The sequence below is a fragment of the Herpailurus yagouaroundi genome, unplaced genomic scaffold, assembly GCF_014898765.1.
Source record: "Herpailurus yagouaroundi ecotype Mexico unplaced genomic scaffold, PumYag 181, whole genome shotgun sequence".
Lineage (NCBI taxonomy): Eukaryota > Metazoa > Chordata > Mammalia > Carnivora > Felidae > Herpailurus > Herpailurus yagouaroundi.
Window position 1 is genome coordinate 34,412,458 of NW_024412412.1, and position 21,923 is coordinate 34,434,380.

Here is a 21,923-nt window from a genome sequence, read left to right on the forward strand (position 1 = left end):
ATTTATCCCAGCTGCCCGCCCAACATGTAAAACGTTGGCATTTCAAGAGCTACTGAGTGCTGGCCCAGAGAGGCATTCCCGTCACTCACCACAAGGAAGGGAATGGTCTCAGTAGGTATAAGACTAGTCATCCTAACCCTATTGGGGACCACGGTCCTCCAGTGTGACCGTGCCACATTATATATGTGCCACCATTATATACGCATGCGTGCGTGCATACAGCAAGACAAAGTGCCCCAGGGCCAGATCTTTGGTCCTGGAATTTTTAGCACAAAGGTGACTGACTGAACAAAAGGAGGAAAAAAAAAACGTAGCTGGAAGTAATAGCTCATGATTTCATTTTCCACGTACCTTTTTCCCCCATGAAAAGAGAAATTCAAAATATAAACTTTATTATTTTACATTCAAGTGAAACTTCCATCTGGGGGGCTCCGCACAATTTTAGGCCGCATTCAGCAATTTACCACTTCGGTGCCTTTTTAACTTAACCCGATGGAAGCCTTCAGCCCTCTATTTTTTTTAAAAACAGCTTCATAGTCCCAGCTGTAACACCTATCTGTACACACACAGAGGCACACACACAAATCCAAAAACGTCTACGTAGAAAAATAAAGGATAAACATTATCCATCTATTTTATACTGTGTGCTGGAACTTTTATATACAGAACTCTCTTTTTTCTCTTTAATGTTTTCAGTCACTGCACATTTTCTCCCCTCTCGAGCGAACTGCGAGCCTAGGGCAGGAGACTGCTACAGTGAGGCAGAAAAGCTACATTCTTGCCAGAGGAAGGGAGACAAAAAGCCATTTGTCGCTTCCCTTCCAGTCTTTCCCCACCTACCACCTCGGATGTCCCTGCGGACGGCCTTCCGGTAAGCGGCTGTCCCCTCCCTCTAAGGCATCAGGGGAGCGGAGGGCCCATCCTGCAAACACCCCGCCAAAATCACCTCGGTGCGAGGACAAGGGAACGGAGGCAGGCAGGGAAAGCCTTTTAAAAATAAAAGATTCTGGAACCACTGCCCACAGCCCATTCCTTTAGTATGGAGTTCGATTCTCCAGCTTGTGCTTGGTGAGGAAGTACTTGAAGAACTCATAGACGGACCAGGAAATGGCAGTGGAGGGCATCTGGTAGATGACGCGGGCCTGCATGCCCTTGAAGTAGCCGGGCAGGCCATTGAGCTGGTACACCATCCGGAAGGCGTTGGCCATGCCCGACAGCCGGCCGCTGATGTTGGCCAGGTTGAGGGCCATGTTCTCCTGCGTGTTGAGGAGGGTCTTGCAGACGTCCAGGGGGGTGGTGGCGGCTGCGGCGAGCGCCCCGGCCAGCCCACCTGAGATGATGTGGGACTGCGGGTTGTAGCCCCGGTGAGGGTTGACTTGCTCCTGCAGGAACTCATAGGTGATGAAGTGGATGGACTGGAAAGGAATGTTCATGGTCAGCTGAGTGGTGTAGCTCCGGTAGAAGGCCCCCAAGCCCTCGGTCCTCCACACCGTCCAGACGCAGCTGAGGGCCGACCGGTGTGGCGAGTTGTACATCTGCATGCGCTGCTTCACGACTGTGGTCGGGGCCGCGGGCAGGCAATGGGTTGGGATCGGCCCCACCCCAGGTCGCAGTGAAATGGGAAGCCAGGCCATAAAGAGAAACAAGCAAGTTTAGACACACTGGTAACAGGTCACGGAGAGCTAGCACACACGCAGCCCCCAGCCTGAGGACCCAGAGCCAGCTCCGGGCACTCCCTGTTTCCAAAGGTGGCCCCAGGCCCCAGCGCCTGGTTTCTCCCGCCTGAATCCTGTTCAGGGTGGTCCCCAAACGAGGCAGCCACTTCAGACTAGATTCACTGATCTGATTCCCCCCAGAGCCCGCGGGCCTCCAGCATCACACCCCACCACAAAACCGAATCCTGCCCCCCCCCCCCCCCGGGTCTCTCCGCCCTCCTCCCTCCTGGCTGCTCCCGCGTCCTGTCCTTTATTCTCTGTATGTGGTCCGGACTCAGCGTTTCTAGCTTCTGTGTGTCACAGCGCTCTTGGAAGACACACTGGAATTATGTCAGCCCAAATTCAATGACAAAGTCCAATGAAGACCCGGGCAGCTGCTGGTTCAAAGGATGAAGCCAATGAGGGCCAGCTGTGGTCCCTCAGGCCTAAGGGTCTGAATAGCCCCCCCACGCACCACCAAATGAACACATACAGTGTGCTGGCTTTACTTTGAAAGAAATGAAGTCCTTAAACCATTATGTCAAAGAGGAGAGAGGGTGCTGAACCTCACTTGTTCCTCCTTTAAAAGTAGAAACAAAATTCTTGCCGGGATGACATGGTCTAGTTAACCGGTCACTCACCAGGTCCCTGTCCACACTGCTTTAAACACATAAAAACAGAAGCCCACCTCCCAGTCTGACCCATCAAGTCCCTGAAGGTCAGAACAAGGAGTCCCTGTCTGCCCGGGCATGGGAGGCAGCAGAGAGCAAATAAGAAATTTCAACCTTAAGAGACAAAAACAGACAAACTCGGAACACAAGACGTGAAAGGCTGACATTTTACCTCTGATTTTTCCCGTCTGGCAAGGGACCATTTTCAGATGGGGGGAAAGGTGGCGAGACTCATACATGTCACACAGAGAACAGCCCAGCTGAGAAGGGGCCCGATACCAGGTCCCAAGTCTCCTCGCTGTGCGGACCCGAGTCGGCTAAGGGCTCAAGTCCCCACAGCTGACAACTGTTTCATAGTTTTATAGTGCTCCCAAAATTCAAAATAAAAAAAGATAACGTGGGAGGAGTTGGCTAAGACAAGATGGCCAAAGGTTAATTCACAAGTAGAGTGATGTGCACGTGGTCGCTCCTAACACCCTTCTCTCTACACTTGTGTTGCGTTTCAAAGTGTCCATAATAATTCCAAATCTCTTTTTAAAAAGTAAATTGAACCAAAGCCCGCATGATTGCCTTTGATGGGTTCCCCTTAAATTTGCCTAGGGTTAATAAAGGTTAACAAGGGCCAGAGGGTGTGTGTGTGTGTGTGTGAACGTGCGCCCGCATGCACCTGTGCGCACGTGCACACATACATGTACACACAGGTTTTAGAGGAGTGCAAAAAGATCGCCCAGAGAGCTTGTTAAGACAGATTCTCTGGGGTGCCTGGGTGGCTCAGTCGGTTGAGGGCCTGACTTCAGCTCAGGTCATGATCTCACGGTTTGTGGGTTTGGGCCCCACGTCAGGTTCCGTGCTGACAGCTCAGAGCAGCAGCCTGGAGCCTGCTTCAGATTCTGTGTCTCCCCCTCTCTCTCCTCCTCCCCACCTCATGCTCTGTCACTCTCTCTCAAACAAAATTTTTTAACTTAAGAAATTAAAAAAAACAGACTCTGTCTATACCCCCAGAGATTCGGATTTAGCAGGTCTGAGATGGGACTAGAATTGGCATTCCTAACATGGTCCACGGATCACAGTCCCAGTAGCTCTGTTTAAGAGGAACACCATAAGCTCAAATGCTTGCCTCTTTTCAAGGCCTTTGCTAACATGGTAAAGAATTCTCCTACTTATTCTGACTGGAGGCTGGAAGTCCCCTTGCCCGACCTTCTGTCCCCACCACCACCTTTTTTTCCTGCCCCTTTGCACATCCCCTTCTGCCATTCCCTGGGACCATGAAGCATTACCTTCTGCTGGATTCATTACCGCATCGTGGAGCAGGGTGGCCATACTCCCAGCTATCCCTGCAAAACAAACTCCAGAAAATTACCCTCAGGGACCGGGTGTTCTGAGGAAGTTCCTGGGACCTAAAATCAGATGGAACCCTGCACCGCTTTCTAAGAAGCAAAATCTACAACCAGCTCCACCCAGGTGAGCACAGACTCTTAAAGACATAAAGTGATGATCGAACTGTTGGGGGAAATGGGGAGAAGGTAACACAGGCACAGGTACCCACATTTTCATCTTGCAGATCTGTAGTCAATGCTCGGAAAGGCTAGACCCGCCGATGTTGGATGGTACCCGGAAACCACACTTCGTGGCTTTCTCCAGCAGAAAACTGTCCAGCTTTTAATTCTCCCCTGTCCCTCACCTTTGTCTACAGACTAACTCCCTCTGCCCTTGAGCCGGAGCAATCAAAGGGAAGGGTATTATGTACACAGCTAAGAGGGGAGAAGAAGTCAGAAAAGACATTTTTTTAAAAAAATCCTTAATCAAATCCGGGTGTTTTCAAGAAAACAGGCAGGGGAAGCAGGCATCAGGAAGATCTGCATGCGGCAGATTTCCAGGATTAGTTGGCAAAGCTAGGACTTCTCTCAGGGACGACAGACCCCATCCGAGGCTCCCATCTGGCCTGGCTTCAAGAACCAGGCACTTCCCAAGTCTGATTGGGGCCTGGAACTTTGCTTTTGGCTCTGGGTTTCCTCCCCAGGCAGGTGCCACTGCCCAGCCAATTAAGACGAGCACCCAAAGGTGGGAGGAATGAGAAATAGCGGGATAACGCTTCAGAAATGCATACACAGCCCCCTTCCCCCTCCGCCCACACTTACGATCACCCCCAGAAAGGTCAAAATGCAACCACGGCATACGTCGCAGCGAAGCCGTAACAGCGCTGGGCAGAACTGTGTTGCATCAAACCACCGCCACGGGGCTCAGTGACCAAGGGACTAAACATTACACAAGGCAGTTGCAGCAGAAGTCGAACCCCAAGGCCACAGACTCAGGGACGGCATCAGAGTGTGGCCCGCAGCGCCTGTCTTAATAAATGCAACCAGGGGCCCGTTTTTAAAAAGCGAAACGAATGTCTGCAAACCAGCCGGGGGGGGGGGGGGGTTGTTATTACCAGGGTTTGCTGATGGGGCACTCTCAGTAGAACAAAACGAGAAGGGGTAAGGTTGGCCGCTGGTCACTCTACCTGTCCACTGTCGAAACACGAATTTTGTTAAAGTACACCTTAGGCTGCTCTCCGAAGTCCCCTTCCCCACCCAAACGAAACCCGACAAAAGCCAAACCCACAGGAGAGGTGAAAAGAGCCGCTGAGCTGGGCCCGGGAAAACACGGCTGTGTAGGAGCCCCGTGCCAACTCGAGCCCCCGCCCGCCTCTTGCCCTCAAAACAACAAAAGAAAACTCCTTCACAGGGATGCCACTGAGACCAACGGAAGAGAATGGGGGTGAAATTCCCAAATCCCCAGAAGCTTAAGGTGGGAAAGGTCGCCTGTGCTGCCGCAAATCCTTTGTCAGCCATAAAACTTCTTGACCTTTTAAAGCTTAGTTAGATCTTGACGTTGTAGAGACCTGTTGAACCAGTTTTTTTAAATAGTCTCAAAGAAGCTGTCCAGATAACTTTTTTTTTTTTTTTTTTTTTTTGGAATCCAGTATTGAAAAGTTTTGTTTCTAGTCAGGGTTTTTTTTTCCTAGATCTGATCATTAAGTGCTTTTGCGTGTTTAAAAAAAAAAAAAAAAAAACCAAAACAAAACAAACAAAAAAAAACCAAAACAAAATGGAAAAACCCACACAACAATGAAAACTGAAACACCTCTGTCACCGACTGCCCCCAGGCTTTAGAAAGCGAAGGAGGGGAACAGAAAAAGCGTGTGCATGTGTGTGTGTGTGTGTGTGCATGTGTCTGGGTGTGTGCGCACACACGACTCTAGAGTTCTTTATTCATAAGCAAGCATGGCGGAGATGAGGCGTCAGGCTGCTGGGTCACAGGGAGGAGAGCCCTGGGGAAGGGTCTGTTGAAGGAGAGAGCTCTCTAACTTCCAGACAAACGCTTTCAAAATACCGTTGGCTAGGTGGCTGTTTCCTTGGTGGTGGAAAACGGCATTTAAAGTCCTTTTCATGTTTTCGTAGCAGGCAAAATACAAGGCGTGGGCCGGCCCCGCACCCATCACCATCACGTTGAGGCCTCGCAGGGGCCTCCAGAAGCCTTCAGTCCGAATGATTTTCTTGAGGGCTCCGTAGACGCTGGTGTACTGTGCTTTGGGATCTGGATTCAAACTCTGCATTCGTGTCTAGGGGAGGGTGAGAAAACAAAACGGTGGAAGTTAACAAGGACGGTGAAGAGGAAAAAGAAGACCCGGGGCGGGGAGAGGGAGAGGAAACGGCCCATTTTCAGAGTTCCACAGGATTTCTCGGCGAAGAACACATTTATTCCCTCCTTCCGCCTTCACAGACACACGTGGATTTCGTTATGCCCAGCAAAGGGGGGAAATGGTTGGGGGGGCAGGACTGGGAAGAGGCAGATGGCAAGCTGTGTGACCCCTGAGGAATCCCTTAACCTCTCTGGACCTCGGGACCCCCCAATTAAAAAAAAAAAAAAAAAAAAACAGGATTCTGGCTAACGTCAAATGAAATCATGTATATGAAACCCTTAACTCAGAGACCTAGTCAAATGGAAGTATTATTATCCTGTGGTTCCCACTCTGGTCCTAAAGCCTGTGTCCTCACTTATCTGGGACCTCCATGGTCTGAATGCTCCTGCTGTTCAGCCCCAAACAGGAATCTCCCAGGGGCCCTCTGGGCTTCATCCCACATCTCCTCTAAATGCACTTCACATTTTGTCTTCTGAAGTTAGCACGTAAATATAAACGGTCTTGTTCATAATTTCTTCCTGTGTATAGCCTTGCCTCCGTGAGGCAGAAGCTTGGCTTTCCCCCATCTTTGTTATCCCTTCAGATTTCCTGGGCACTTGAGTAGGTGTGACAATTAATCTACACGTCCATGTAGCAAGACCACAGTACCCACGCTGGCTCCAACTATAGCAAACGGTACTCTAGATGTCGCTATGGAGGCATTTCTTAGGTGTGATTAACATCGAAACCATTAAATCAGACTGAGCAAAACAGATTACCCTCTGTAATATGGTGGGCCTCATCTAATCAGTTGAAAGCCCGAAGAAGAAAAAACAACCTGTTGTCCCCCAAGGAAGAAAGAATTCTGCCTCCCGAAAGTCTCTGGACTGGAGCTCTTCCCTGAATCTCCCGCTGGCCTGCCTTGCAGATTTCGATTCCCCAAGCCTCCATAATCACATGAGCCAATTCTTTCCACATACACACACACTCTCCCCACCATGGCTCTTATGGCTTGGTCTCTCTGGAGAACCCAGTATCTCCCAGGTGAAAGACCCACCCTGCCTCAGTCCCGCAAAAGCAACAAACAGCACACCTTCCTCCACTCCCCTCAACACACACACAGCCTGGAGGAAAGGGTCTCCAGTCATTAGCATGGATATCCTTCTACCACACCAAGCAAAATCGTACCCAAGCCTAACACGTAAAACTGAAGAATTTCTCTGAGAATGGGGTGAAGGGCCCTGGGCCCATGTCTCAACTCCGAGGCAGAGACACCCCTACCTCCCCACCCAGCAACTCAAGGGCTCAGAGGAACAGCGTGAAAACCAATGATCTAAATTAATGCTCATATGTAGTATTTAAGAAACAAACGAAGGAACAAAGAAAAGAAAACCAGAGAAACAAAAAAGCAGGCTCTTAACTATAAAGAACAAGCTGGTGTGTTCGCCAGAGGGCAGGTGGGCGGAGGGATGGGCGAAGTAAGTGATGGGGATTAAGTGGTGCACTTATCGTGCTGGGCATTGAGTAATGTGTGGAAGGGGTGACTCATTATACGGTACACCTGAAACTAACATAACACTGTGTGTTAATTACGCTTGGATTTTAAGACATAAATCAATAAAATTTTTATTTTAAAACTTAAAATAGAAAAAATTTTCAAATTCATAGTAATTTTCAGATTTCACCAGTTTAGTAAAAACCACAAAGAAAATGGGCACATCGTGGGCAACTTTTCATTTTGCCAAGAAAGGACACCAAACAGTAATGATGTGAGTGGCAATCACCACTGCCCTCTATTAGGATCACTCTCTACGAGAAAAGACATTTTTAATGCTTAAAGAAAGCAGAAACAAAAACAAAGACTACCTCTGGTCATAAAACTGTTCTTTAAATTAAATTTAGCTTCATCAAAAATGTACCACTTTAGCCCAGTGAAAATACCCCCTGGCCCAGCCAGAGCCATTGCTGGACACTGGGGCCCACACTCCAGGGGAGTGCCGGGTGGGAATGGACGGGGTCAGTGTCCCTGTGCCTTTCTGTTTGTTTCCTATTCTGACATGTTCCCAAAAGTATCTGAAGAGGCTTAATGATGGAGGATACATTATAAGCAAACAAGAGCAGGGGAAGAGACACACACTTGTCAGCCAAGTGAGCACCTGACTCGCAGGGGTGAATACTCCACCTTGCTCAGAATATGCAAAGCGTTTACTCCGGAGGGGGCAGCACTGCTTCTCCAAGGACAACACAAGTTATCTTTTAAATTCTAAAAGACACTTGAAATCGCTCACATTCTAGAGCAAAGAAAGCTTTGCATTCTCCCTGGCTTTTTCTTATCATTGCCCCTGATAAAAAAAGCTGGAGTACAATGCAGGAGGTGGTATAGAGAGAACAGGGATGGGATTCAGATTCTATCACTTCCGTGTGACCCTGGGCAAGATGGTTAACCTCTCCAAGCTTTAGTTTCCTCTTCTGGCAGGATGGTTAAGAAAATTAGAGGTCTAGGACCATCATCACTGTAATAACAAAGGAGGCACCAAGAGGCTACGTAATATGATTCTAGTATATAACCTGCAGACGTCTAAGTTCCACGGAGGGGGGCGCTGCAACACCTATTCTGGTGTCTAACTCACACTGGGGGCCCAACAAATATTTGTTGAACAAATGGATGAACAAACAAATGTGTGCACCTAAGGGTACCAACTGGGGCAACGGGATATGTCGCTTATTTCACTTCCCCCTAAAACATGAGTAGCTTTCCTGGAGTTACCTTTTCCTCCTATCGTCCGTTCCCTATTCCCTGTTTTTTTTTTTTCCTTTTTTAATTTTAGATGGGTGGGGGGGGCAGCACAAGTTGGGGAGAGGGGCAGAGGGAGGACAGAGAGAAAGAGAAAGAGAGAATGAATCCCAAGCAAGCGCCACACTCAGCGTGGAGCCCAACACATGGCTCGATCCCATGAACCCTGAAATCCTGAACAGAGTCAAAATCAAGAGTCAGACACTCAACCGACTGAGCCACCCAGGTGCTCCCATCCTTTCCCTATTGATAACAAGCCCTCATTTTGCTGCATTTCTCAAGCCCAGGTGTGATCTGTTGAGCCACAGGCAGACCAGAAGCAGCCAGTCCCAGGGGCCTGTCAATAAAGGGTGGCTCCTGTCACTCCCATACCCAGAGGAGAGGTCCTTGGGGATCCAGAAGTCCATTCTCCCCCTTCCCCCACCACCACTCCTAATTTCTGGCCTTGGGCAGCAAGGCTAGCCTATGGTGAAGCTCCTTGGGTCCTAGTGGGTAGCCCCTTATAAGCGGGGGTGGCAGTGTGAGAAACACACAGGACCCTGAGGGAGGAGCTGAGAGGCTGGATTCTGGGCTTGACACGGGCTCCAATGGGGCCAAGTGGCCTTGGCTATGGCATCTCATCTTCTGGTCCTCAGGGTCCTCAACTGGAAAATGCAGGACAGGGTCAGAATAGTGACTGATTACCAGAATCACCAGGAAGTGTTTTAATTAAAATGTCTTTCCGGGCACCACTCCAATACACTGATTCAAAACTTCTTTTTTTTTTTTAACTCCCCAGATGATTCTGATCATCACTCAGTTTGGAGAACCACTAAATAAAGGGCCCGCTCAACCCCAGCACTTTCTAGAAACATTCTGTGTCCAGCCTCGGCGGAAAGGCAGGCACTTGGGTTAAGTGAGGAGGGGGTGGCTGGGGAGGCAGTGTGTACAGAGGGGAGCAGAGGCAGGAAGCTTCAGGGCCAGCCAATGTAACGTTGTTGGTCTGAACTCCAGCTCTGGGACCTCAAGCGGGTTCCTTAATGTTGGGGCGTGGAATAGTCCTCCGGGGAGCTGTTGGCAGACGGGGTGAAGTAACTGTGGGAAAGACCCAGCCCGGGTTGGCAGGCAACCGTGACCGTCCCTTCTCCCATCCACCCTTTCCATACACGATGATGTCGGGAAGGCTCCTCCATTTCAAAGCCACTCACAGAGGCCAGCCCTCGTAGACTTCCAAGGGAAACTCGAGGTTGATTTCTCCCCTCTCCCTTTTTAAGGGGGCGAGGCAGCTGAGGAAGCAGTACTGAACCAAAATGCACCACCCCCTGTGGAAAAGAAAAGGGCAACTGGGTATCTCTGCTCAAGCAGTGACTTCTCTGTCCCCAGGGCCCAGGGGTCTACTCAAAAAGGCCACATTTAATGACACATACTTGGGACAGAGACAAGTGGCCCCTGAGCATGGAGGAGGACCTGGTCAAGGCCTCTCTGGGCCCACCGTGGCCAAGTTCCGGGCCAGAGCCACTTCAGTCCTACGGCACCTTCATTTCTTCAACCTGCCCACAGGGAGAGCCCACCCTCGACGGGTACCAGGATGCAGAGAGGAAAAACTGACGGGGAAGTCAATAACAAAGAATGCAAGGGGCGCCTGGGGGTGGCTCAGTCGGTTAAGCGTCTGACTTCGGCTCAGGTCACGATCTCACGGTTCGCCTGTCTGAGCCCCGCGTCGAGCTCTGTGCTGACAGCTCGGGGCCTGGAGCCTGCTTCGGATTCTGTGTCTCCCTCTCTCTCTCCCCTTCTCCCACTCGTGTGCACCTCACCCCTCTCGAAAATAAAGAAACTTAAAAAAAAATAACCAGGAACGTGGGAGATGAGGGGAGAATGACCCATACTGACTGTCCGGGTGCCACGAGGGGGCTCAGGGAAGAGGGAGGAGTGGCCAGCGTGCACCAGTATGGTCTCCAGAGCCCCCTCACAAGGGAGGCTGACGGAAGCCAAGGTGGCCAGGCAGTGGCCAGAGTGGGGGCGACCACCAGTGTAGCCTCTCTTTCTTCTTCAGTGACTCTACTTGTAAAATGTACAACTGCGAGCCAGGCACTGTTTTAGCTTCCTGGGGACCAGAGGAGAAGTTGGGGGTGAGTGGAGACAACCCAAGCGCCCCTCGATGGATGGATGGATAAACAAGTGGTCCACACAGACAACAGAACAGTACTCAGCCTTAAAAGGGAAGGACATTCCTGACACTGGCTCCATTAATGCTGAGGGAAATAAGCCTGTCTCTCTCTCTCTCTCTCTCTCTCTCTCTCTCTCTCTCACACACACACACACACACACACACACACACACAATACTGTATGATTCCACATAACAGGAGGTACCTGGACTTGTCAAAACCATAGAAACAGAAAGTAGAATGGTGGTTGCCAGGGGCGGGGGGGGGGGGAAGGGGGTTGTTCAACGGGCACAGCGTTTCACTTTTGCAAGATGTACACACTTGTGCGAACGTACTTTAATGCCAGTGAACTGTATACGCTCAGAAATGGTCAGGATGGTACTTTCACTGTCTGTCACATGTGTTTCACCGCAATGTTTTCTTAAGTCAGGGTGTGAGGGTGGAGAGAAGGAAAATGAATGCTGTAGGATCCACAGAGAAAGGGCAGAGATTAAAAAAACGCAACCAAAACAAAGCAAGAAGACGGAGACGGAGAATTTCACCAACTGCCTTTCCTGCCCCGGGTTTCAGTTCCTGCTCAGGCCTGGCTGCGAGGCTCTCCCTTTCTTTATAATAAATCCCCATCCTGCGCATTTTAATTCTCCACACCCTTGGAAGTTCAGAATGCATATGAGCAGATTAAAGGCTCTGGGAAGTCCTTCAGGAAAGCGGCCAGTGGATTCTGTTCCACAAGGCACTTCTCAAACGTTTGTCTTGGGCAACAGAAACCTTATCTCGCAGAATAACCAGTTCCATCTTGGGGAACACACGTTGAGAAAACAGCTGTAGCTGGCGGGGGCCCTGGAAGCAGGAAGCACAGAGATCTGATCCGGGGGTCGGCAGGACCCCCGGGGGCCCAGGCCCAGAGTGGCTGGCAGGAGTAGGCTGGAAGACGGGCCTGAGAGGGGAGCAGCAAGGAAAAAGAGCCCGATGAGCCTCTGGGCCTGTTACTCCAGCACCCCAGCCAGAAATCAGGAGACCTGGGTCTCTGGCCTGGTTCTGCCACTCACTGTGTGACCTGAGCAAGTCTCCCAGAGCTCTAGAAGGGCAATTCTAGATCAGACTCCATACCAATGACACAAAGTCTGTATTTGCATTAAACCAGCTCCATACGCTTCCAGAAAGGCCAGAATGGAGCGAGGGGTCAAGCCCCTTGCCCCAACTACCCCCCTAATAAGACAAATCAGGACGAGCCTGCCTTGTTGGCCTGTTCTCTTCTTGAGAGGAGGCAGGTGGAGAGAGAGCGGAAAATGTGTGCTCTGCCCCAGGTGAGCTCGCAGGATCATATGACAGGAGCTGCAGGGGCCCTGGGCAGAGGGCACACGGAGCTCAGCACCTGCCTTTTCAGACAGGAAACTGGCACCCAGCAAGAAAAGCGGCCTGGCAGGGAGACCTCTGCCCTCCCTGGGTCTCCTGCAGAGGATGGCCCAACCCGAGGACCTGTAGCATCACTCGGCCACTGTCCTCCCACCTGCCCCGGATTCCGAGTCCTCCTTCCCACCTGCCCCGGATTCCGAGTCCTCCTTTCTCGGTATTTCTCAACAATAAGGAACAAGTGGGGGGCCCCTGGGGGGCTCAGGCGGTAGAGCATGTGACTCTTGATCTCAGGGTCCTGGGTTCAAGACCCACACTGGGCACAGAGCTTACTTTAACAAGAAGGAAGGAAGGAAGGAAGGAAGGAAGGAAGGAAGGAAGGAAGGAAGGAAAGAAAGAAAGAAAGAAAGAAAGAAAGAAAGAAAGAAAGAAAGAATATAAAAAAACGCCCGCATCAAAAAACATGCACTTTCAGGATCAGTAGAAGATAATGCGAAATCTACCCATTCATCCATTCAAAAGCGTCTGCCAAGCTCCTACTCTGAGGCAGGTGCAGAGACACCGCAGCAACGGGCATGTGAGGGGCTCCCAAGTTCATGGTGTGAACATCACAGCACAACGGGTGGGCACAATGCCCAGACCAGGGCTGCGCCCCAAAAGGCTACGCAGGGGTCTCTGTTCCAGACTTTTCCCAGAGAAAGGAAATTCAGTTCAGGCACCCACTGAATGCCAGGAAAATGCCAAATAGTAATAGCGTCTGCCACCCGGTGTCTGTTGCAGAATCAGCAATCAAACCCGTAAATTTAACTCTATCCCATGCGCCAACTGTTCCCAAGTCGCATGGACAGTCACTAAGTAGAAGCACAGGGAAATGCCTAGGCCAGACTGCAGGTCCCAACCGCAGCCCCCTCCCTATCTTCCAAGCCGCACAGCCAGCCTGCCACAGGTGCACGGCCTCACCCTCCGGCCCAAGGCCCAAATCTCTCCCACTGGCACCCCCTGCCCATCTATGGCACTGTGTACCCCCTGCACTGGGGCCCGCTGATGCCACTCCAGCTTCCCGTCCACAACTACACAGGGCAGAGAGTGTCAGGCCAGGAGCCTCTTCCCATGCAGGCACACAGATCCCCGCAGGCAGCCGGGAGAGAGAGGCCTTTTGGGCACAGTGCTTTGTCGGGAAAGAACTGCCTTCCGGAATGAAGCCACGGACCTCATCAAGGGCCGAGAGAGTCCTATCCTCACCTGCCAGAATCCTTAGGAGGCACGCACAACAGAGAAGAAACCCAAACCACATCAAGGAGAACCATGCACACACAGTAAAACCTTCAGCACAATTGAGTTCAAGACTGCCGGCATTCTGACTCAGAATCTGGGTCCCAACTCGGAATGTCGTCCTTCCATGTTTGACACAGAAGGCGGATGATTGTGCCCCGGCCCTTTGAAAAACACTGTCGAAATCGTAACAAAAATGAGACATGACGATGGCCCTCAGTACCATTCCCACGCACACACTAACCAGGAACAGAGCATTGCGGGAAATGCTTTACAGAGAACCACGCTGTTTGTGACAAGCAGAAGCACATCGAAGTTTATTCTCCAGTTCAAGATTCCAAGTCATGTCTTTTTAAATCTCCCAAACTGGCAAAGGTGTCCACATGAAGAGAATATACCTTGTCTCTCTCTTTTGTTAATCAAAAGGAAAGCTTGATCCTCTTAAGTTTTTTAACGTTTTTCATTTTTGAGAGAGAGAGAGAGAGACAGGGCATGAGCAGGGGAGGGGCAGACAGAGAAAGGGAGACACAGCATCTGAACCAGGTTCCAGGTTCTGAGCCGTCAGCACACAGCCCCACACGGGGCTCGAACCCACGGACCATGGGATCATGACCTGAGCCGAAGCCGGATGCCCAACCGACTGAGCCACCCAGGCGTCCGTCCCCTTGATCTTCTTCAAGTTTAGGAACCAGCAGGAGAAAAATGACTCCTTCAAAGAAGTCCTTGCCTCCCTCTCCCTTCCCCCCAGATAAAAGGGGGGAAGGGGGGAAGGAGAAAGAAGCATGTGGTGGCGTGGTGATGGGGAGTTCCAGGCACATACATTCCGAAAGCCCCTGGTGAGAACCAGCATTTTAGAGCAAGAAAAGGGGCTAGTTCATTGTGCCATCGGTCAGAAGAGCGGCACCAAGACGAGGCGGAGAGAGGAGAGTGGGTAGGAACACGCGTCTGCATCCATTTCCCTGCCCCCACTATGGGAAGGTCCAGACTCCCCTCAGCTCCAGGCCACCCAGATGCTCAGGGGAGGTGGGGAGGGAGCAGGCAGGCTCGCTCTCTCTCTCTCTCTCTCTCTCACACACACACACACACACACACACACACACACACACACACAAGACAACAAACCAGCGAGGCCCGCTGCTCTGACTTTTGGCTTACGCCCCACAGGAGGCCCGTTTTCAGAACAGCCGCACACCAACGTTCCTGGTTACCTGCTGCCTCTAAAGTGTGGAGCCTGGCCTGCGGAGCGTTTGAGACATCTCTCATTCATACTCGCCAGACGAAATCCTGAAACCTTCAGGGCCCATGAGGGGTGTGCTTCGGGGTCACTGCTGTTTCTAGGGATAAAATGACTCAGTATTCAGTAGAAAATACAAATTCCACCAAGACCACCAAAACCAAGTTCCTTGGCCTTCCAGGGAAGGAGCCACAGCACTTCTCCTGAGAACAGGCCACAGTGTGAGGAGTCAGACCCAGAGCACATCCAACTCAGCAAGAGTGGCCCAAGAGGGGCCATGGGACCTGTACCTAGAGAGAAGAACGGTACCTCAACTGCTAAAAAAAAAAAATGGAGCTGTCTTTACGATCCCTTCTATTACGATTTGACTTTTTGACTTCGTGCATGTGTTACTTTGATTGAAAAATAAAAGGCAAACAGGGCAGGGAGAGGAAGTGAACAATTCTGCCAAGGGGGACGCGACTGTGCAGTGGCTCTGGGAAACGGGAAGGTATGGCCCAAGGCTATGTTCAAGGGTAAATGCAGAGGTAAGGTGCAGGTGGAGAGGTCGCTCTGGACTCAGGAGGGTGGCTGGGCACTAGACAATCAATAAACGTTTGCTGAGAGAAAGGCAGGTTGGGGCTGGACGATGGGAACGGCTTGCTCAGGAGCTTGGAATTTACTTTACAGTCAAGTGTTTTCCACAGTTACGTATTGCGCGTGACGGCAGCTACGGAGAGGCACGCAGTAAGCAGTACAGATGGGGTCTCTGGCAGCCGGAGCAGGGATCAGGCCCAGGCAACGGAAGCCCTCCCTACCAGGTCTCATCACAGGCTGGCCTCTCTCCGCTCTCTCCAAAGCCACGGCCACAGGCAAGGCCACTGGCAGCGGCGCACCGCATTCCCACATCCCTTTGTCCTAGGAGCTAACCCTGGTCACTCCTGCCCTTCTCTAGAAAACTCTCCAGCAGATGGAGGCAGGGATGAGAGAATCCATGCCTGGCTCAGACCCAATATACCCAGGAAATACTCAAAACATCCAGTTTGCGGCCAGCCCAAAGGATTAAATTATTTCTGCCCTACACGTGGGAAAATTCCCAAGATTCCAGGTAACAGGGCTCGGAGGTCACAGACGGGATGGGTGACCCTAGCAAGACGAGCAGGGGCCCAGGGTCCGGCGTTCTAGTCCTACGCCTGATATTAAGGACTATGGTGGCCTTCAACAAGTCAGCTGGCTTCTCTGAGCCCCCAAGCCTCTATTCACAAGATAATTATAGTAATAAAAGTCATACCAACAACTATCTCCATTTTACAAACAAGGAATCTGAGGCACAGAGGGGATAAGCAACCTGCTCCAAGGTCACAGAGTACACACAGGAATGGAAGCCAGACAGATGGGCTCCAAAGCCATGCTCTGAACCAGGAGGCCACACGACCTCTCCCTGGGGGGTGGACAGTAGGGATCACAGGTGATCTCTAACTACCTTCCTGTCTCTGATGTGCTCTGTTTCTCCTGTCATGCTAAGTCATGAATGTATACTAGTCCTTATGTGTCCGACCTCTTTTTTTTTTTTTAATTTTTTTTCAACGTTTTTTATTTATTTTTGGGACAGAGAGAGACAGAGCATGAACAGGGGAGGGCCAGAAGAGAGGGAGACACAGAATCGGAAACAGGCTCCAGGCTCTGAGCCATCAGCCCAGAGCCCGACGCGGGGCTCAAACTCACGGACCGTGAGATCGTGACCTGGCTGAAGTCGGATGCTTAACCGACTGCGCCACCCAGGTGCCCCGTGTCTGACCTCTTTGAAGAGGGAATAGTACCCTGACTATGTCAAAGTCACCTAAATCTTCACTGCTTAAGACCGCGATGCTCCTGAGGGATCTGTGTCCAGCCTGCCAGCTTACAGACAGTCACAAGCCCAATCACATGGAGCTCACATAGCTTCCCTGTTTCCCATCGCTGGCCATCAGCCTGGCCGCTGATTCCAAGGGGAACAGGGTAATAGGGGCTCATTCGATACGAACCTGTTGTCACTCAAAAAGAGCTTGAACCATTTGCCCGCCCAGGTTGTGGCCAGGAGGGGCATCTGGATGGATGAAAGCCTGGCGCTCTCTCAGTATTCAAAGGCTAAGACTGAATATTCCAAAGTTCAGGCCGCTTTCAGGGAAGAATTTAATTCACTGCTATTCCCTGGCCTCCCCGGGGCCTCCCTGACTCAGCAGCCTTGTCTATGTCATTGGCTTATAAACACCCCACCTACAAGTAAGGACAAGATGTCAGAGGCAGAACTGAAGGAACGCCTCATTTTCAAAAGTGTTTTATTTTCCTCGTATAGAGGTAAACTCGCTGAAGCACCCTAACGCCACATCAAAGAACAAATTTAATGCAAGAATCCACATGGAAGTACCCTAGAAGAACACAAAGCCACCCCATGGCACCAGGACGACCTGGGTACAGAAGAACAGGATGCGGCCACTGATTCTCCACACGACCATTCTGGTCCCTGCTCGCTCCTTCAGCCCTGGCCGCTCCGCCACTGTGGCCTTGCGTGGTGGGGCTCCCTGTGGGCTTTTGTTTGATTTCAGAGTTCTGCCACCCACCTATCCCCCAACCTCCACTTAGTTTTCCCTAACTAGGAAACAGTTATGGGATTTGCCCAAGCTCCCAGAGCTGGTCACCACTGTGCCAGGACTGGCCAACACTCCCAGACCCAGCCCTGCAACCGCACTTTGCTGAAGATTCCAACTGTGGAAATCTCAAAAATACCTTGTTCACCCACCCGCCGGCCTGATGCTCAGATAGTCTCTTGGGGTGCGGAGTTCATCCATTCAATCAACAATGACATTTTGGGCTTCTACTCTAGGCCTGACTGACTCTGTGATTAGTGTCCGAAGACACAGAGATGTCCCCTGTCCCCGACCACCTCACAATCGAAGTCCTATTCTATTTTTCAGCTGTATGCTCTTCGAGGAAGTTACTCAACTTCTCTGAACTTCGGTTCCCTCATCTGTGAAAACCCCGACGTCACGTGCTTCCTGCAACGGATACGTGAGAAAACTTTTCAGCGCACAGATCACCTAGCACAGTACAGGAGGTGCTCCACAAATGTTTATCATCTTAGTCATTATTTTTATAAGGGCTCCAGCACATTCCTTAACCACCACCTATGTTAACACAAATGGCTTTGAAATCTTAATAAGAACCACCACCAAAAACTGACCTAATCTTGCCAAGAAGGTGTGAAGTTTTTCCTTCCTCCTGCTTGCTGACAAATGGCTGTTTGGCACGAAGGATCTCATTGCACGTCTGAACTGAACATCAGATGACAGAGTAGGATAGGCTATAAACCACTCACACAACAGAGCCCAGGGTCCCAGAAGGAAGCTGCCAGCCACAGGGCACAGGCGTTGAGGACACCAGGCCACAGTGCCTATGACCACACAAGGTACGGACAGGAGTGAAACCTAACCCCCAGCCCCTCTGATCAGAAAGAGGCTGGGTGGGGGTGCCTGGGTGGCTCAGTCAGTTAAGCATCTGACTCCTCATTTCCGCTCAGGTCATGATCTCACGGGCTTATGAGTTCGAGCCCCACGTCAGGCTCTGTACTGGCAACATGCAGCCTGCTTGGAATTCTCTCTCTCTCTCTCTCTCTCTCTCTCTCTCTCTTTCAAAATAAATAAAATGAATAAGCTGAAGGAAGGAAGGAAGGAAGGAAGGAAGGAAGGAAGGAAGGAAGGAAAGAAGGAAGGAAGGAAGGAAGGAAGGAAAGAAAGAAAGAAAGAAAGAAAGAAAGAAAGAAAGAAAGAAAGAAAGAGAGAGGCTGGAAAAAGCAAGGGGCCTACCCATTCCCACTGGCGTCCAGGCCCACAAGGCCAGCACCGCAGACTCGAGGGCCCGCCTGGGTCTAAACCCCATTCTGCTGCTTCCTCCTCGTACCTTTGCACCTTTGGCAAATTATTTCCTTTCTCTGAGCCTGTTTCCTTATCTGTGAATGGGAGATCATAATAGCACCTATGTCTAACGTCTCTGTGAGGATTAAAGGAAGTAACAAATGAATGAAAAGCCCTTTGCCTGGGGTCTGGCATACAGCTGCTACTGCTCTCATTCATGTCTGGGTTTTTGGATGGTTTTTTTGTTTGGGTTTTGTTTTGTTTTGTTTTGTTTTTGGAGAAACAGCAAATTCCTAGGAAGATCTAACTTCTAATTCCTTCTTACAATTCTCATTCCCTTGGAGCAGGGTGCCCTCAAGATCAGCCCTGGTCAGGAGCAACCCCCTGCCCCCCACAATGACTGCACACTGAGACTAGATTACCTGAGTCATCATCTGGACAGCCCGAGCAGCTTACAGTTCTGCTGCCCTCTTAACTGAAGAGAAACTGAGGACCGGAAAAGCCAGGGGACTTGCCCACAGCACGCACAAGGGACTCTGTCCCTCCCACCCCACTTCCACATTCACCTTTCTTGGCTCTCGGTTTCTAGACTGGACCCGGCTGCTTACATTAATCCTGATTATGTAACAAAGGGAACCTGGGCAGCCTGAAAGGGAGAGGGGAAACCACCAGTGTCAGTTTACAGAGGCACCAAGGGTCCAAGATGGCAGTGCCTTGGGAGGCTCGCTCACCTGGCCTGGTTACTCAGAAGCAAGGGCGGTTCTGGAGACCTTTAACCAGTGTGAAAGTCCGGGCTGGGCTGAGCAGGAGCCTTAAGTCCCAAGGTTCCCTGACACTGCTGGCTGCAGCCCATTTCCTGGAGGTCACCACTGTGGAAAGGGCCCTCCTGTACTCAAGGACTTGCTCTTCTCTGAACTGCAGGGAAACAGCCAGATGGGGCCAAGAGGAACCAGAGAACCCTCTGTGGGCTCTGCCCCCTCTCCTGTGGTCCACCGCCACCCTGCAGGACTTGGGCCCCCACTGTGGGTGTGGGCAGGTGCTCAGGTCCCCCGGATTCCGGAGGATACATCCACATGGTGCTACAGGGCACAGATGTCTCCACCGAGGATGTCTCACTTTCCTAAACAGGGGCAATCCTCCCAAACCGTGCATTTAAATGTGAGCATGAAGGGACAGAGCCCTGTTCCAAGAGTCAGAAGACCTAGGCTCCTGCCCAGCCCTGCCCTCAAATCCCTGAGGAACTGGGAGCAATCTAGCTAACTGGGTATCAAAACAGGTTTCCACCAGAAGGTAAACACCAGAAAGGGTGAGAAATTTCCTCTGTTTTGTTCATGGATCTATTACAATTGCAAATTATCTGTCAAACGGATAAACGGGAGTTAATAGTGATGTCTCTTAAGGATGTCCTTTTTGGCTCACATAGTCTAAATCTACGAAACTGGAAAAGAATCCTTTGAAAAACAAACATGTGCGGGTGTGTTTTACTTGCAGGGAGATAAATCTATATATCTACCTTACTGGCCATCAGGCCTACTTGCAGCGTTAAAACATTTACCTGTATTTGAAAGAAAGAAAGGAGGGAAGGAAGAAAGAAAGAAAGGGAAAGAAAGAAAGAAAGAAAGAAAGAAAGAAAGAAAGAAAGAAAGAGAAAGAATGAAAGAAAGAAAAAGAAAAAAGAAAGAGAAAAAGGAAAGAAAGAAAAAGAAAGAAAGAAAAAAGAGAAAAAGGAAAGAAAGAAAGAAAAAAAGAAAGAAAAAGAAAGAAAAAGGAAAGAGAAAGGAAGAGAAAGAAAGAGAAAAAGGAAAGAAAGAAAGAAAAAGGAAAGAGAAAGAAAGAAAGAAAGAAAGAAGAAAGGGAGGGAGGAAAGGGAAGGAAAAGAAACCAAAAAAATGAAATGAAACGCAAGAGTAATTGCAAGCCTTGTGTACTGTGGGTAGGAATGTAAAATGGTGCAGCCCCTATAGAAACAGTACAGTGGTTTCCAAAAAAAAAAAAAAAAAAAAAATTAAAAATAGAATTACCATATGATCCAGCAATCCCACTTCTGGTTTATAACAAAAAAAAATTTTAAAGCAGGGTCCCAAAGACATATTTGCACACCCGTGTGCACAGCAACATTATTCGTAACAGCCAACAGGTAGAAGCCACCCAAACGTCCATCTGTGGGTGAACGGCTGAACAAAATGTGGTACCTTGTACAACACTATCATTCAGCCTTACACAGGAAGGAACTTCTCACACATGCTACAACATGGATGAACCTTAAGGACACTATGAGACAAGCCAGTCACAAAAAGACAAATACTGTATGATTTCACTTACACGAGGCACCTAGAATAGCCAAATCCAGAGACAGAAAGTGGGATGGGGGCTGCGAAGGGCTGCGGTGGGGTGGGGAATGGGGAGTGGTTGTTTCAAGGGGACAGTTTTACTCTGAGAAGATGAAAACGGTTCTGGAGATTGGTTGCACAACACTGTGAACGGATTCGACATTGCTGAATGACACACTTAAGGGCATTAGGATGGTATTAGACACCTGAAACTAGCATAACACTGTATGGTAACGTCACTGGAATTAAAATTTAAAACTTCATGAAAATGAAAAGAAAGAAAAAACCGTTAAGATGTAAATTTCAGGGGCGCCTGGGTGGCTCGGTCGGTTGAGCGTCCGACTTCGGCTCAGGTCATGATCTCACGGTCTGTGAGTTCGAGCCCCGCGTCGGGCTCTGTGCTGACAGCTCAGAGCCTGGAGCCTGTTTCAGATTCTGTGTCTCCCTCTCTCTCTGCCCCTCCCCTGTTCATGCTCTGTCTCTCTCTGTCTCAAAAATAAATAAACGTTAAAAAAAAAAAGATGTAAATTTCACGTTATATGTATTTAACACAACCTTTTTAAAATCCTCAATCTAATCAATAGCTCATTCCACATGCTGTTCACAGTCTGAGATCCTGTCACAATCACGTAATCCTCTAACACCTTTAACCTTCCTCTAACCCCTGAAATAGCGTTTTTTGGTTTGTTTGCTTGCTTGCATGTTTTTGCTAAAGGCAACCAGGGGTCTCAAAGGCATAGCATGATCCCCTAGACACAGTAATATTTCCGGCTCCAGAGTCCACCTTGGAAGGAAGCACCTGGAAGGTGAGCCCAGGGACTCCTGGACAGAAGGCAGAAATGGTTAAGATGTAGAATCTGAATCTCCATCCCTTCCCATAGGTGGCCCCCAGCCTC

The 21,923-nt window shown here is 50.1% G+C and overlaps 1 protein-coding gene across 8 annotated transcripts in view; it reads right to left on the bottom strand.

Annotated features, from left to right (window-relative positions):
- Nucleotides 1-321: 321 nt before the first annotated feature.
- SLC25A37 (solute carrier family 25 member 37) overlaps nucleotides 322-21,923 on the bottom strand; it is a 40,892-nt gene continuing 19,290 nt past the window's right edge. For 3 of the 8 annotated variants that reach the window (XM_040490256.1, XM_040490257.1, XM_040490259.1), the window contains 3 exons: nucleotides 5,741-5,969; nucleotides 3,643-3,699; nucleotides 322-1,555 (listed from right to left, as the gene is read on the bottom strand). In XM_040490256.1, coding sequence (XP_040346190.1) covers nucleotides 1,035-1,555; nucleotides 3,643-3,699; nucleotides 5,741-5,969 — 807 coding nt within the window. In that variant the 3' untranslated portion in view covers nucleotides 322-1,034. The other 5 variants (XM_040490258.1, XM_040490262.1, XM_040490261.1 and 2 more) reach the window with 5 other exon arrangements.